Genomic DNA, 17,968 nt, shown 5'->3' on the forward strand with positions numbered 1-17,968 from the left:
TCAGAATCGCTGGTCACAGCAGGAGGAACCCTCATCGACTCGATCAGAAAGTCTCTGAAGCGAAAAGGATAGCGTCTGCTGGCGCCAGGTGAGCTTATATACTCAGTTGATTGCATATGCCGCTCACCTGCGCAGGCTTGCGCTGCCAATTCATTCTTAATTGGCCCGTTCAATACTCTTTCAGACGAGTAGCTTCTGAACCGAACCTCCCAATGCGTGGATTTTACAAATCAAATCCACTTATAGTGCTGAAGTTCCCCCCGAAGGGGAACCATTTTTATACCATATACATGTTTTTATAAATTTATTAAATATCATATTGATACATTAGGCATTTTGGTAACCTTTTGGATTTGTGCTCAAAACTAGTTCAATTTAGTTCCAAAAAAGTAGGCCCATAATATTTTGATAAAATAAAACATTTCAGGCAGTTTGTCTCTATTTTTTTACCCTAAACATTGTACAGTCTTTTTGGGATGAGATGTAATTCTTTGTGACTTTACATTAGTGTAATTATACTTTTACTATTTCATACAATTTCAGTTGCGTTCAGAACTTTCACATGTTGATGATAAAAAAAAATAGGGGGGGTTAAGGGGGGCGCAAAACTTGAAATCGCATACCCCTCAGTAAATGTGCAGTTGCGCCTCTGGGTTTCAGTTACCGTAAGTTTTTGGGTTTTACAGTGTATGATTGACAAATGCTAAACAAGTATCGTTCATTCTTATTTGTAAACACATTACCTAATGGAACCTTATTTTAAAGTGTGACCAATTAACAGTCTCAAGTGCTTCCTCAATGCCATTGGGGTGTGGGGATTCCTCTCGAAAACTTGAGACGTGCAAAGATTTGAGATATCTTTGGGGATTTCCACCCTCCTCATTATCACAGGATAAGGACTAAATGACTGGGACCGGCGGAAGTGGCTTGTTTGTGATAGGAAGAGCTGCCCACTTCAGCATTTCCCTGAGTCTCTTTCCCTTTCTTTTTCTCCATCCTTCTTTTCCTTTCGCATTCGGTCACTGGGCGGCACAGTAACCCTACACCTGCCTGCTCACATACGTTCTACTGTAACTGGCTGAACTGCTTTGACAAGTGCGTGAAGGGGGTTAAAACACACTTGCAGCGTAGAGCCGGGCTCCTATCTGGCTGCATCTCTCCACAGACACACACCCATGCTTTAAGAAACAGCCCAGACTCTGTGCTCTGAGAGAGGGAAGAGAAGGAGAGTAAACAAACTGAAAAATCACAAGTTCAATGCTGCCACTGTGGAAAGCCTGACCCAAACTGGGCTACTCGCCAAATGGAGATACAGTCATACAGCGAGCGCAGCTACAGTGAGCTGAATGAAGAGAATGATGGAATTGAAGTGGTGAGCATGGCCAGCGTACCTGAAGACTTGATGCTGAGCGGGGACTTTCGTGGGAAGTTCAAGAAGATCCGCTACAGGAAAAGGGCCTCTATTCTGTCATGTAGGTGCTTGTGTTTTTTGTTGTTATTGTTGTCAGTGTCTGATGGGAAATTTGAGATTGAGAGGTTGTGGTGGTCTGAAGACGTAACTTCATACGTCTGTTTGCCAGCCGTGTGTGAAATGCCTCAGTGTCTGTTGGTATTTATTGGTTCAGTCAAGAATGTGCTGTCATGTTTGTTAAAATAGGCTGTTTGATTTGGGTTTATGAATGCTTACAGAAGCCAACACGAAACCTGCAAATTGCTGTAGTGTGGTGAAATGTGAGGAAAAAATGCGTGTCAGAGTTTTTTGATATATTAACCTCATTATGATTAATGGTTTTTGGATTACTCTGGGTTATGCTGCATCATATTTATTTATCTGCTGTGACTTCACTGTAAAAAACAAATTAATTTACTTAAAAATAGGGTAAGTCTGTTGCTTTGAAAGCAATTAGTTAACTAAAAAATGTGAGCAAACCTGTTGCCTTAAAATTATTGATTAAACGAATGTGCTTTTTAAAAGAAGTTACAGTAAGTCAACAACAGTTCCCAGTTACAATGGTTTACTCAGTTTTTAAGTAAAGCAACTAATCTCTTTGTTCTGATGTGTAAATAATCTGAGATTTAAACAGTTTTAATTCTTTGAAAAGATTAAAAAAAAAAAAAAACAAATTACACCATTGTTCATGTATGATGTAGATCATTTGTCGTATTTTTGCACATTTTATTTTCAAAAATATAAAACAACAATATTGTGATACATTTTTTGATTAAAAATTTAATTAGATTTTAAAAAAATAATTGTATAGCTAAATAAACGTTTCTGCCAAAAATATCTACTTGAAGCAGTTTTGTTTTGTGAACATTTATTTATTTATTTATTTATTTATTTATTTATTTATTTATTTATTTATTTATTTATTTATTTATTTATTCATTCAGTCATTTATTTATTTATTTATTTATTTATTCATTCATTTATCATTTTATTTATTCATTTTTGTTTAGTCATTTATTTATTTGTTTATTTATTTATTCATTCATTCATTATTTTATCCGGTTATTTATTTATTTATTTATTTATTTATTTATTTATTTATTTATTTATTTATTCATTCATTTATTCTTTTATTCAGTCGTTTATTTATTTGTTCATTTAGTCATTTATTTATTTTTCATTTATTCTTTTATTATTCTATTTAGTCATTTATTTATTTATTCATTCATTTATTTTTATTTAGTCATTTATTAATTTATTTATTCATTCATTCATTTATTTTTTATTTTTTCATTCATTCATTTATTTTTTATTCAGTCATTTATTTATTTTTTAATCATTCATGTATTATTTTATTCAGTCATTTAATTATTTATTTATTCATTCATTTTTTTATTCAGTCGTTTATTTAGTTATTACTTTAAGCATTTATTATTTTATTCAGTCTTTTATTTATAAATTTTTTCATTCATTTATTTTGTAGAAATTTTGTAAATTATTTTTAGTTGTGAAACAGCATTTTGGCAGCAACATAGGATCATCCTGAAAACATAGCTCTATATACATTTCTGGAGATCACAAATTATGTAGCCAAAAGTAAATATTTACTTTACTTTCTTTCTTTATTTTTCTGGATTTCTTTTTAAAACAGTCAGTTGGGTTTAGGGAAGTGGATAGGCGAGTCAATCGGTGCTTTTGAAAACACTATTGATTGGGTTTAGGGAAAGAGGAGGGTGGCTCAGTCAATCCGTCAGTCAGTCGACAGCTGCCTCTGGTGGATTTTTACGAGAACAGCAAGCATTAATGGCACTTGTGAGAGAAATTTGTGATGTCAAAAAGCACACACAGCGGCCTCTGGTGGATTCGCGAAAACAAAAACGGCAAAAAAACGGACCTCCTGTAACGTATTGGCTATCTCCATAAATGTATAAAGAGGTATGTTTTAGAATGAGCCTGGGCAGAAATTATCCAAAATGGATTAAATCATTTATTTCTTTAAAAATATCTTAGTCTTGATTCTGTCGTTACAACATAAAAGACATGAACTAAAACTCAAGGATTTTGATTCCTGTTCCCAGTTCAGCATTTAACTCAAATTTCTGGACCAATAATATAATTTGTAATAGACCTTATAAAGTTATTTTAAATGCAAAGCAGAAGTGTTTTCCTAGTATCAGACTATTTGGACTCCAAGGTATCTATCATGCTTGTTTAATGTGATAAAACAGAGTGTAAATTGCAGAAGACACAAAAACCTCTTATATTCAGGATAGATACAGAAAATGATACTTAAGCTTTGTGTGGATTAGTCTTTGTGTGTGTGTTTCTGTGAAAGAGTCTAAAAAGGAGGATAAGGAGTGTAAGGGGAGAAAGAGGGGCCAGAGGGTGAAGAGAGGGAAAACCAGCGCAGGGAGGAAAAGCTGATAGAAAAAAGGAGGAGTGTAGAGCTGGTACTGATATCCACAGTGACGCCTGCATCAGTGAGACATGCCTCACATTCCATCACTTTATCAGAGCTTGAAAATGCTTTTAATAGGCTCTTAATGGGACTCAACCTGCCGAACAACCTGCTCCCACTCTCACTGATGGCTCAAGACTAAATATTTACACTATCTCTAAGAGATGACCTGCCAATGAATGCCTGTGATGAGATTACTGATTTTGTTTTTGAGGCAATCAGATAGTTTTTGAGGTTTAGAATACATCATTCATTCATTTTGTTGTCAGCTTAATCGCTTTATTAATCCGAGGTCGCCACAGCGGAATGAACCGCCAACATATCCAGCAAGTTTTTTATGTAGCGGATGCTCTTTCAGCTGCAACCCATCTCTGGGAAACATCCACACACACATTCACACACACTCATACACTACGGACTATTTAGCCTACCCAGTTCACCTGAACCGCATGTCTTTTGACTGTGGGGGAAACCGGAGCACCCGGAGGAAACCCATGCAAAGGCAGGGAGAACATGCAAACTCCACACAGAAACGCCAAGTGAGCCGAGGTTCGAACCAGCGAACCAGCGACCTTCTTGCTGTGAGGCGACAGAACTACCTACTGTGCCACTGCCTCGCCCTTGAATACATAAAAACTTACTTATTATTATTATTATTATTATTTTTATTTTTATTTTTATTTTTTTACCACTTTTGTTCCTTTTGTGTGATTGGCTTACCGGCCACTTTATTAGGTACACCTGTTCAACTGCTTGTTAACACAAATTTCTAATCAGCCAATCACATTGCAGCAACTTAATGCATTAAGGCATGTAGAGGTGATGAACAAGACGATCTGTTGCTGTTCAAACCGAGCATCAAAATGGGGAAGAAATCGGGTTTAAGTGACTTTGAACATGCCATTCGAGATTCAGATGATAGGGTCAGAATTTGACATCAACAACATGGATCCATCCTGGCTTGTATCAACGGTTCAGGCTGCTGGTGGTGTGATGGTGTGGGGGATATTTTCTTGGCACACTTTAGACTCATTAGTACCAATTGAGCATCGTGTCAATGCCACAGCCTACCTGAGTATTGTTGTTGACTATGTCCATCCCTTTATGACCACAGTGTATCCATCTTCTGATGACTACCTCCAGCAGGATAAAGCACCTTGTCACAACATGACAATAAGTTCACTGTTCTCAAATGGCCTCCACAGTCATCAGTCTCAATCCAATAGAGCACCTTTGGGATGTGGTGGAACGGGAGATTCACATCATGGATGTGCAGCCGACAAATCTGCAGCAACTGCGTGATGCTATCATGTCAATATGGACCAAAGTCACTGAGAAATATTTCCAGTACCTTGTTGAATCTATGCCATGAAGGATTAAGGCAAAAAGGGGTCCAACCCAGTATTCCTTAGGTGTACCTAATACAGTGGTGAGGTTATCATATTTAAGTTTTTATATATTTAAAAACTTTACTATTTTTAATAATATATTATAGAGTTTTCAAATACATAATTTTTTTCTTTTTATTTATTATATTTTTGATCATTTTTAATTTTTTAATAATTTTTTTTAACCACTTACGTCCTTTTAGTGTGATTGTCTTGAGTCATTTTTCAATACATTTCTTTGAGTTTTAATAGCTTGTGCTTTTTAGCATTTTACGTTTTTGGACATTTCGACCCATCACGCCGTCCATTTGCGCTGTGTGGTGTTAATGGTCTGGTTGAAAGGTTGAGAGATAGTTCAGCCAGCGTATTATGTAATAATCTGTCTGAGAGCCCCTTGCTGTGCCAAGTCCAATCGCATAACGTGACCAGCTCTGATCTGTGTTGGGTTATATTACTAGGGTGAGATTATCTGCTGAGTTTACATTTGAAGTAAATTAATGCTCAATTGCCAGATGTCAGGGTGATGGATAAATCCAGACTTTATCATCATGATAACCGTTGCAGCAATGTCCATAAACAAAAACAAGGAAACTGAATCCCTCGTGCCATGGATAGGCAAATTGTAGTCACGAAAATATGTGACACTGTTGACTCGGCTTGTAGTGCCAGAACTGGGTATTTGCATATGAAAAAGCTGTACTAAAAACTGTTTAATCATGTTAACATGAATGGAAACACTTTACATCTTTCTGTTTAATCTCAAGTATGTGTCTTATTATCCTTGCAGTTGTTTTAAGTGGTGTTTAAGTAGACTGTTGTAAAATGGTTAGTCTGTTTAAAAGGTAAAATTCTATCATTATTTTCCAGTCCCCTCGCAATAAAAAAAAAAAGGATTTTGTGCATCTTCAGAACTCAAATGAGGATATTTTGAATGCAATTTGAGAGATTTCTGTGCCTCTTTGATGCTATATTTAAGGAAACCATTGATGGTTCAAATGTAAAGTAAATCCATATTTCTGATACAAAGTGAGCAGTTTAAAGGTCCTGTGAAATGCCACTGGTTTTAAAATAGGATCTTAAAATAATTGTGTAAGTGCAATTATGTTTTGTTGTTGTATGTGAGTTTCTGTCTGAAGACACTTTTCTAACCCCTGTGTTGATAGACAAAACAGTTGATTGAATTGAATCGAATACTTATCTGAAACATGAAGAGAGTGTGTTTCCTAGAGTGGCAATAAAAAGGCAGCCAATAGCATTTTGTTTTTATCACAGCTCTGCCAGTGAGAGTGGTTGAGATCAAGCACATCAAATGAAAAGCAAATGAGAAGCATCTTAAAGGGGGTGGGGCATGTCAGATACAATTGCATTTAATTGGTCAAGATTTAATGAGAATGAGTATGAGGTGCTGACGTAACAAATTGTTGATCCATTTAGGCGGAAGTGACAAACTAAAAGCTTTGGATAGCAGGTCAATATCTTCTAAACACTAATTTGTCACTGTTTTGTAGCACACTAGCATATACATCTCCTTAAAACTAACATACTGCAACTAACATTTTAACATGAGACCTTTAATGTAATTCTTTTGAAAAACATGATCGCCTCAAATGATTAACAAATTTTATTTAGGGTTTTTTTTCCACATGTAGACATTGATCAAACTTGGGGTAATCAATTAGGTTTATTCTTGTGTGTTACATCAGCATTTTTAAGGTTCCGCAAAATCCAATGAGATTTGTTTTGTGTGTCAAAGAGGTGCAAGGAGGTAGGAGTTTTTCGATAAATATTAATAAAAGCCTAAATGAAGACATTCATGCATTTTCTTTTCGGCTTAGTCCCTTTATTCATCAGGGGTTGCCACAGCAGAATGAACCGCCAACTTATCAGGCATATGTTTTGCACAGTGGATGCCCTTCCAGCCGCAACCCATCACTGGAAAACATCCATACACAGTCATTCACACTCATATGCAATGGACAGTTTAGCTTATTCAATTCATCTATATCACATGTCTTTGGACTTGTGGGGGAAAGCGGAGCACACATAGGAAACCCACGCTAACATGGGGAGAACATGCAAACTCCACACAGAATCACCAACTGATAACGATGGGGCTTATATATATATATATATATATATATATATATATATATATATATATATATATATATAAAATATGTTTATATGCATTATATATATAAAATATGTTTGTGTTTGGAGAAATATGAGCAAATGATCACAGAATTTGGTGACTTGCTTGACATTACATTTTCACATGTTCATAATATTTACTTATTACAGTGAGTACAAATATTGGCTATTAACCCTTGAGGTATAAATAAAATCAAAACTAACCAAACGGTTTGGTTAGCTCACATTTTTTATTTTGTGGTGAACAATTCATCTGCGCATGTTATTAAGAAAAAAATGTTTGCCTGTGTAATTTATAATTAATATCTGAAAATGCACCTCCTGTTTGTTTTCAATTAAAGTCTCAGATTACGTCTGCCTGAAATATTGGGCAGGCCTAACATACTAACAACAAACAGAAGTGTGATGAGGAGGTGTCTGAGTTGTAAACAAGCTGTAAAAATAAGTGTAACCTTGCATAATTTTCTTTTGTTTGACCTAATCATTTAAATTTTTAGCTTCCATCGTGCTAGCTGTCATATTTTTAAGAATAATTTTTAAAAGTAATTGTTCTCTTTAAATCACAAATGGTCAACTCTAAATAGAGTGTGAGCATTATGTAATTAAGGCCAAGTTCTTGACATCAGAGGGATAGAGAGGAGCATGATGGGATTATGGAGTGACTCAGGATGTGCAGGGCTTGCCAGCAAATCAGCTGCATGTGTCCTCAATGCAGAATCTCAAATAGTCCCTTGTTTACATTGTAGATAGTATAAAGACCTGACCAACCCCAGTTATACAGAATGGCTAGGCTGGTCCACCATGCTGAAATTGCACGTGTGTTTGTGCAGGAAGCAGATTTTTGCTTACTAAAAAGTGATCTTGTTTACCTGTGCATTGATTACACCTGTGTTTGTGCTGCGTTTGACCTTCGGTGTCTTCTTATGAGCTTCTGACTTTATCCTTCAGCGAAGAAATTAGGAAAATACTGAGTTAAAAAGGGTTTGCGTTTATACAATGTCCTTCTAAATTGCTTTGTTTATGCTTTAACTCCAAAGTTTACTGACACTTTTGATAAAGTGGGACTTTAACTAGATTCAAGCCAAATTCAGCAAGTAGGCATGCATGGCATGATAACTAGTTTCAGAGTTTACCGCGGTTTAGGAAAGTCAAGGTTTTAAAACCGCTAACATTTTCTGTTATACCGTTTCTAAGGTATATGTATGGAATGAAACCAAAGCATGTGCCATTTTTAAATAAACAGCCGAAAGATTACACAATACACACACACACACACACATATATATATATATATATATATATATATACCAGATATACCAGAGGGGGCGAGGCAGTGGCGCAGTAGGTAGTTCTGTCGCCTCACAGCAAGAAGGTCACTGGGTCGCTTGTTTGAGCCTTGGCTCAGTTGGCGTTTATGTGTGGAGTTTGCATGTTCTCCCTGCCTTCGCGTGGGTTTCCTCCGGGTGCTCCAGTTTCCCCCACAGTCCAAAGACATGTGGTACAGGTGAATTGGGTGCGCTAAATTGTCCATAGTGTATGAGTGTGTGTGTGAATGTGTGTGTGGATGTTTCCCAGAGATGGGTTGCGGCTGGAAGGGCATCCGCTGCGTAAAAACTTGCTAGATAAGTTGGCGGTTCATTCTGCTGTGGCGACCCCGGATTAAGACAAAGTCGACAAGAAAATGAATGAATGAATGAATATATACCAGAGCTTCAACAAACCTTGTCGTCATTTCGATGAACAGCCACAAAGACAAGAAGAAGAGCAGAATCTGCCCTGTGCTCCGTAGTTCTTTACAAGACCGTCTAAAGGTTGATTTACAGTATACTAATAACAATGATTACTGCTAAGTGCATGTGCACCTCACGAAAAGTACAAAGCTTTTATATTTGATGCGTTCGCTGTTGAGATATTCTTTAAAACAACAGGGGGTGGTCTAAAGAAACCCACCGCTAAGTGAGATGGATAAACAGGGAAGTAGGAAGACCCGTACAGCTTTCCTCGAGCGAGAATGATGTCGACTTATGTCGATGTTGGTACCCTTTTGACAGTGGAAACACAAGCTTAATAAAGGTGACCCATACCGATCCGTACCATACTGTACAGGACTATTATAAAATATTTTCTTTCATATATAATTAAATGTCATTTATTTCTGTGATGTCAAAGCTGATTTGTTTGGCTCCTGTACACTGTAAGAAATGCTGTGTTCCACACAATAGGGGTACATGCAGAGGTGTGCAGAAGGACTTTTAATTTTGCATATACAAAAAAGTAACAAAATTGGTGCGTTTAAGGTCTGACAACTAAATGAATGCTCAAGTCTATTTAACTGATTGTATTTTAATTACGTTACAACATCATTGCTTTTAAGGGAGCCGTATACAATAAAGAAAGTCACATTACCCGTTCACCGGAAGTTTATCGGCAAGGGAAGAAACACTAGCCTTGCATATGCCCTATTCCTTCATGTTGTTCACAACACAAATCGATTGTTAACTTAACCGTTTTTGCAAATTTAAGTAGATTGAACATAAAACAATTAAGTAGTCCCAAAATAAACTTAAGAATTGTGTTGTTTCAACTCATTTTAAAAGTTTGACCAAGCTGCAAACATTTGAGCTTTTTTGATGGTTCAGTGTCACATGATCTTTCAAAAATTATTCTAAATAGCTAATTTGACTAGTAGCTTGAAATAATTGATTAAAATAATTGCAAAAGTGACATAAAGCTCATCATTTGACCATTATCCTAATCATCCTCATCATTTGTTTTCAAATACCACATGGTTTCACAATTAGCATCTAATGCCATGAGATTAAAGTTTTTTTTTTAAGTGTCAAATATATCCATGTTTTCGGGCACCTGTGCAGTAATATCAGTCTAACATTTTAATTTCAATTTCATCTCATGTTATCGCTTACTTCTTAATACCACCGTCTGAAACATGTGCATGTACCATATAAAAACAAGTAGAAGAAAAAGGGTTGCTTCTGTCTCATCAACTTCAGCTTCTTCCTTGTCTGTATACATCAGGATACTACTAACCTAGCAGATTCTGCTTTCGTGACTATTCTCACACACTCAGGCCGAGGAGGACCGTCAGGATAGTCTCTCTCTCTCTCGCTCTCTCTTGGGATGCATGCAAACAGAGGTTATAATTAACCACGCGGGGCTAAGAGGATTTCTCCTGCTCTCCCCTGCACTGCTCGAAGCCTCCGACACAGGGTTATTTAAAGTGAACCTGCCTAGAGAGAGCAAGGGAGAGAGGGGAGGGTGGGCTGAACACACATTGGGAGAGAGAGAGAGAAAGAGAGCTTAGCGAATCTGTGGCGCTCTGTTCTGGCTCAGTCTGTGGCTGCAACATCTCTGTTTCGCATCACTTTCCAATAGCAGCTGATTCCACCTGCCTGCTCAGGCGGGAGGTGGAAATAAACGGGACTACAGCATCCTCTGACTAACCGGCCTGCAGAAATGGCCAGCCAGCAGGACTCAGGTTTCTTTGAGATCAGCATCAAGTCCCTGTTGAAGTCCTGGAGCAGCAGTAAGTATCTTGGCGCTCTGAGCTGCGGGATTGCAGCCAATGTTTGGCAGGACGCATCCAGACTTAGTTTGCATGTGAGAAGAAGGCGAGTTTGGTGCTTTGGTGCACATGTCATGGTGCTCTTTTGTTTGGTATTCTGGGGATTCGATTGAGCCAGAGTAATATGAACTTTGGTTTTGGTATTTTTGTTTGGATGTGGCCGATACTCATGAGTTAGATTGCAGAAATCTCGTTCTGCTTATTTTACAAAGCTTTCTGTGTGTACACTGTAAAATATTCAGGCAGCTTCAAAGATTTATTATTTAGTGACTATAGTTTTATAGGTTTATATAGTGACTATAGTTTTATAGGTTTAATTAATTGTTCATTTAAATTCATTTTTCAAAATATCAGTTAGATTTAATTTGTCGTGATTTAAAATCAGGGTTTTTCCACCAAATATTGATTTCTTAACTCTTCTTAAGTTAAAATGTGTTGCCTAAAATGAATATTAACTTGTCTGAAAACATTGCGATCAGTACTTGTAATCAGTAGTTTATAGAATAATAAAAGATGGTTTGCTTTAACTATATTTTTATGTATTATTTATACTATATATTTTTATAATTTTGATGTATCATTTATACTACACTGTAAAAAAAATCTGTTATTTAAAACTCCATAAAAAACATAAAATATAGGTTGTTAAATTACAGAAAATTAACAGATATTTAAATTTATAGAAATTTCTGTAGTTTACAGTACGTTATTTTATTATAGATTTCTGTGATCAGTAACGACGAATCTGTAAATTTCTGTAACAACAGTTCATTGAATTTTTTTCCCGGCACCCCAGCTGCTGGAAATAAACCTTAAAATGACAGATTTTTTTTTACAGTGTATATTTACTATATAACTATAGAATAAATCACAAACACACACAGTGATGATAGGTTTTAGCTTGAATGACATCCGATAACCGTTGTACCTTGAAAACGGTTATCATACCATGCATGCGTAGTATATTATATAAGGGAGCTTTATTGAGAAGTTATACCTCAAATTAATTCTATTGATATAAACCTTCTTTTTTGGCCTATACCTCAGCTTCCAAAAAAATAAAGAATATTTCCTGAGCTTCTTTTGTATTTGTACTATATTTGTGTCTAAGCAAACATACATGCTTTCTTATTGAAGCACAAGAGTTTTTGTTCATCTTAGATATTTCTTACTATTTTGATATATTCAATATTTGCCTTTTTTACATCGTAGCACACACAAGTTTGAATAAAAAGTACAAGACATTTCCCAAAATATAATTACACAAGGGTGAATTTTCCTCTTGGCTGAACTGTCCTTTTAAGGACAAAGTGTTCTAGCGCTGTATATTAGTAATGTAAATGAAGACAGAGCTCTTCAAACATATTTCCCATTGACATCTGATGCCATAACAGTAACTAGGTGTATCAAAAATGTTATCTATTGCATAATGTTATGTCAACACTACTTTTAGTACAGAACGGACTGTTTGTTATGTGTTTGTTTTGAATGAAGCGGTGGATGTGGCTGAAATTTTTGTCTATAAGTGTTGCTTAGAGCTGTATTGCTTTGTAATCCCTGTCCTGATGTTCTGGTACTATGCTCCCTAGAGCAGTGTGCATCAGGTGCCTGTTCTCACCAGCTAGACCCACCAATCAGGTCTGAGGGATGGTCAGCACTCAGCCAATCAGATTGCAGCAACAGTGGCAGTGGATTTTGTACTGTTTTGTGATAACTTGGAAATTTCTCTCATTACAAATCGGTGTAGGTTTACTTTAAGGGTGGGTTCACAATTGTATTTTGGTTTTCTTAGTTTAAATAATAAAAAAATAAATAAAAAGCACTGAAAAGGCACATGAAGCACAGGACAGTTTCTGTTGATTAACTTATGGGTTTGACTAAGAAGTTAATAATTGTGTAAGAAGTTAATAATTGTTTAATACTTTCATAATTGTGTCTTTTTTTTATACAGCTGATCAGAATAGCAAACATATAGTTTTTGTGATTGAAATTCAGGGTTATTCCACTCAACATTAATGCCTGTAACTCTTCTGAAATTAAAATGTAGGTGTGTTGCCTAAAAATGAGTATAAACTTTGTATCTTGTCATCAGTAGTTTACAGAATTTAAAATGAGAGTTTTCAAATGAGCTTAAAAGGAGTTACATTTAGGAGTTTTACTTCAAATTAATGTTCTTGATTTAAACTTCCTATTTTTAAAATAAGTTAATAAATAGGTTAAAATAAATCACAGTTGCTGCTAAAATATTAAACGGGGTGGTCCAATATGATATCATATTTTAAACTTTAGTTGAAGTGTAATGTAGCTGTGTGAAAATCTCTGACTGTAAAATGCTTAAAGTTCAATGCAAAGGAAGAGATTGGCTTTTACAGAGTTAGCTTAGCAAAGCCTACAGTGAACAAAGTTTAGGGACTACAAAAAAATACATTTGCGCTAGTGAGATCACAAGGAGATCTCCAGTTTCCCGCCTTCACCAAGCGCACACACCCTGCTGTAATGCAGCGAAGGGGCATGGCCAGAGGCACTGTAATGTTATAGCAGAGAAAGCTAAAATACTGTCCAAATGCTGCTATTTCCACAGAGCTTCACCTGTTTCTGTATTTGGACACAAAGAGAGAAGTGCTTACAATTTAATTTTAATTATGTTCCAGAGAATTATAAAAATTATATAGCTAGCATTTGACAAAGGACAGCTTCCTGAATCTCTTTCAGTTCAGTGCTGGATTCAGTTAAAAACTCCTTCAACCGATGAAGCTGTGGATTGTGAGCCTTACTTACAGTATTTTTATTAGTTAAATTGATCAACTACGCAGTTTCTGTGCACAGTTTCTAGCATTAACGATATATTATAGTGAGGATGTAAACAAGGATGTAACCAATGACAAATGCTGTTTGGCTGAGAGGGGTCTGGATGCAGACCTGGAGCAGTACAATCTGAGCTGCATCCAATGCTTCATAATGGGCTCACCTAACCCTAGCCCTCACAGTGATGTCACTAGCTCTATTTGAATGTATTGTCTCTGACAATACATCGCTGAGTGATGCAATCTCAGCTTGCATCATAAAGGCTGCATCCAGATTGGCTAACTATTTAGCTACAAATTCATATTTATTAGTGAAAACTCTGTAAGCGCCCACAATCTTCAGCAGCGCTGCAGTGTCTTTCTATGCGGCTGCTTTCCAAGTGTTCTACATCTCAAATAACAAAATCGCAAAAGATATGTGAACATTTACTTACATTACTTACACATGCTTATTCCGAATATATGTGAAAGACACTTGTCAGATTTTATTTTAGAGAGCAGGCGTGAGCTGTGTGCTCTTTGTTTTTCTGTCTGATTCAGGCAGCTAACGCTGCTAACAGCTGCTCTGACTCACTGTTTACACAGTGCAAATGCTTGTAGGGGCATGAAGTGGAGCCAATCCGCGAATCACAGCACATTATGTTAGTTGACCAATCAGAGCTTCTTCAGGGCGGGCCTTTCGGAGGAACTAGGAAACATGACAGTCGTTTTTATGTTAGCAGAATAGCTGTATATTTACAAATAACATGATTTTCTGCAAGTGAATCATGAGCACTCATTGCTTCGCATCTTATAAACACAACCAAGCCCTAAAAATACACTGTGGATCACCCCTTTAAAGTCACACTGCAGGTTAAGGTTGTGTTTTTTCTCGATTGTTTTTAATACCTTCAATGTTATGAGTTCTTGCATGCTATTTTTTGCAATCCAGAAGTGAGTCATTTTTAAAGCAAAGTATGAAGTATGATCATCTTTTCAAGCCAGCATAAAATCAGAATTCATAAAAATGATCATTTAAAATTTGTTCACCCTGACAGTGTAATCCTCAGTTTTTGAGACCAAATCATAATCTCCTTCTCTGCCTCAGAGTAAATGGGTGAAACGTTCTTATCACTAAATCAAATGTGCTTTGCACAGTGTACCAAATATATTTTTAGCACTGGCTGAGAGGTTTAGAGCTGCGAGTGTCCTTAGGCCTAATGGCTAAATCCGGGAAAAATGTCCTTGTTTTTTAGCTGTCATAATCAGCATGTCTCAAATATCTGCGAACATTTATCATTTTTCAGTATTCTTTTTGTTTGTCTTCCTGACCTTTCTGTAAGACACAGGGATAGCCAACTCTCTTCAAACACTTCACTGTGCGTGGCCTGTTATACAACCTGATCCTGTTACTTCAGGTTATAGAATACTATAGGTGTGGATGGCCATGGGCGTCCGATGTGTGACCTCTGGATGTCACATCTTGGCTTTTATTCTGTGTAGGACTTCAGCAAGTCGGTGTCATTGCTCTTGTCTTCAGTTTCAGGATTTTGGGATTGATCAGTGACAGCTAGGATTTTTCCCGGACCACTGATGAAAGTAAGCAGTGAGATATGAGTGGGCTTTGCATGTTAACATCCCGATAAGCATCTGAAAATGGATGTCGTTTTATAGGTTCATTTATATACAGTTATGTTTGTTTTCCCCAGGGGCCTTTTGTACACAGTAGGGGTCTGAGAATGCAAGAACCCACTGTATTTACATCAGAGGGAGATTTTTTTTTTCCCGTGCTTGTTGTCCACTCCCTGAGCATGAAAAATGTTGGGAGGACACAACGGGATTTGTTTTAGAAAGAAAAAAAAAAGAGGTGTAATGTGCTGTCTGTGTTTATGTGCGTGTCCCATGTCAAAGTGTGTATGTGTGAAATGGAGAGGCGGTGTAGTACTGTGTGTTGTATTGTCTCTGGTGGGAGCAGCTCAGAGGCTCCTCGGCACAGCACTGATGTAATGCTCAATCTGAGCCCGTCTCTTGTTTGCAGAGTCACATGTAGAGCATCAGGCTGCCGGAATCATCCAGGCTGGCACTGGAGCGCAGGGCAGGCTGACCTTAAAAACACGTTTTTTAAAAGAAACTCACAGTGTTCCTGCCTACACACAGCAGTCGGATGACAAGATGTCAGGTTGTTAGCCAGAGTGTTTCGATGTGGTTGCTAGCATAGCTGCATCCTCTGACAAGAAAAAATACTATAACTTATAGTAAATACTGCTGTGTTTTTGAACTATGCTAGTGTAAATTACTTTAATCCGGCGATTCTATAGATTCTATACTCAAAAAATGACTTTTGCTGGTTGTTTAAACTACTTATTTAATGAGTTGAAACAACACAGTTGGTAACATTTTTTGTGGATGCATTTATTTGATCAAAAATACATAAAGCAATAATATTTATTATAACCGTTTTTTAATGTGAATGCTATATGATTTTAAATGCAATTTAAAGCTAAATTGCACCATCATTGCTCTTTTTAGTGTCACACAAATAAATTCACACTGAAAAAGTATTTGAGGTTTTTTATTGCTGATTTTATTAATAAAATAAATGCAGCAATTGGGAGAATAAGACACTTCTTTCAATTCTCACCAAGTTCAAGTTTGTGAACACTGAACAGTCAGGTGTTTTATTTTCTACTGTCATTTATTTTGGGTGAAATTATTTCATGGAATTATATGTTATTACCCTGTACAAAAAAATTATATGACAAAAAGTCATGACAGTAAATGTTTTTTTTTATGGTAGTGCTTGAACTTATTTTATTGAGTTAATCAGATTACTTTTTCAGAAGAAACACGATTCTGTTTACAGTTTATGCACTCCGTTTACAGTATTTCTATCTTTGCAAGACAAGATTCAAAAGTGTAAAGCAAGATTTGGACTTATGTTAAAGATAATATTGCAGCATAAATGAAAGTGTCTGCCACATTGGCTGTTGAATAAATAATATTATAAATATATTTAATCCTAGACCACAAAAGTTGTCGCACGGTTATATTTTAACCTGATAATTACCAAAAATTAATAATAATAATAACCAAAAATACATTGCATGGGTCCAAATAATCAATTTATTCCCAAAACTCTTTCTAATATTAATTAAATATTGAAGAATTTTTGTAAATTTAAAATAAATACAGCTGTAAATTCAATCTTTGATTAGTAATGTAATGTGAGTACTGGACAACTTTAGGTATACTCTTAGTACAAAAAGTCATTCAGTTTTTTAGATATTATTTAGATCAGTGGTTCTCAAACTGTGGTAAATGTACCACTAGTGGTACGCGGGCTTCCTTCTAGTGGTACGCGGAGAAATCAAATATGTCATGTGTACATGCTACATATATTTCAAAATTTATCAAAAATGATTTATATATGAATATATGATGACATATAGCCTATATTTCTGAGATTCAGAAATTATTATTATTCTTTTTTTAGAAAAGTAACCTACTATTTTTAACTTTTTAATTTAAATGTTGACATTTTTTTAGGTTTTTTTTTGTTTGTTTGTTTTTTTGTTTATGTTTTTTTTTTTTTTTTTTTTTACAAATAAGCACAGTCTAGTGTTAATTTTCAGACTATTTATAATGTTTAAAGTGACTGACAATAATAAATATTCTTAATAGTAGGAATTAATCTGCCACATTTTTGAACTGCGCAAAGCTGTAGCTGCTTTACCAGGCCAACTACGCTACTGTATTTCAATACTGCTCTGCATAGTGGTACTTGGAGAGACAATTGTTTTCTGAGGTGGTACTTGATGAAAAAAGTTTGAGAACCACTGATTTTGATATATTTAGATATTTCTCAGTATTTAGATATTAAATAGATAAATCTTAAACATTTGAATCCAAAACCTGTCTATTTTATTTATTCAAATGTCAGATAATACCTAAATCATCAATCATACCTAAATAATACTGAAATAATCAAAAATTCCCAGAGTGTTTTTTGATCCAGGGTCACTTATATTGTTCTAAGGCTTTGAAGCACCTATAATTTCACTATAAAGGCAGATGTAATTTTTTTAAATTACATTTATTTATTGAGGTAATTTGCGATTACTATAAATGCAAATTTGATTAAACAAAAATAATTAA

At 35.7% G+C, this 17,968-nt stretch overlaps 1 protein-coding gene across 12 annotated transcripts in view; it reads left to right on the forward strand.

Annotated features, from left to right (window-relative positions):
- Positions 1-1,135: 1,135 nt before the first annotated feature.
- The window catches only part of frya (furry homolog a (Drosophila)), a 113,540-nt gene continuing 96,707 nt past the window's right edge, over positions 1,136-17,968 (forward strand). For 8 of the 12 annotated variants that reach the window (XR_015509611.1, XR_015509612.1, XM_087284282.1 and 5 more), the window contains exon 1: positions 1,136-1,472. Coding sequence is in view for 9 of the 12 variants with exons in the window: in XM_087284282.1 (XP_087140408.1) it covers positions 1,304-1,472 (169 nt within the window). In the remaining 3 variants the exon portion in view is untranslated. Of the gene's footprint in view, positions 1,473-10,796; positions 10,992-17,968 lie in introns of those variants that run through there. The other 4 variants (XR_015509613.1, XM_087284286.1, XM_087284289.1 and 1 more) reach the window with 1 other exon arrangement.

Source organism: Danio rerio, chromosome 15, assembly GCF_052040795.2.
Source record: "Danio rerio strain M-AB ecotype USA chromosome 15, GRCz13ab, whole genome shotgun sequence".
Lineage (NCBI taxonomy): Eukaryota > Metazoa > Chordata > Actinopteri > Cypriniformes > Danionidae > Danio > Danio rerio.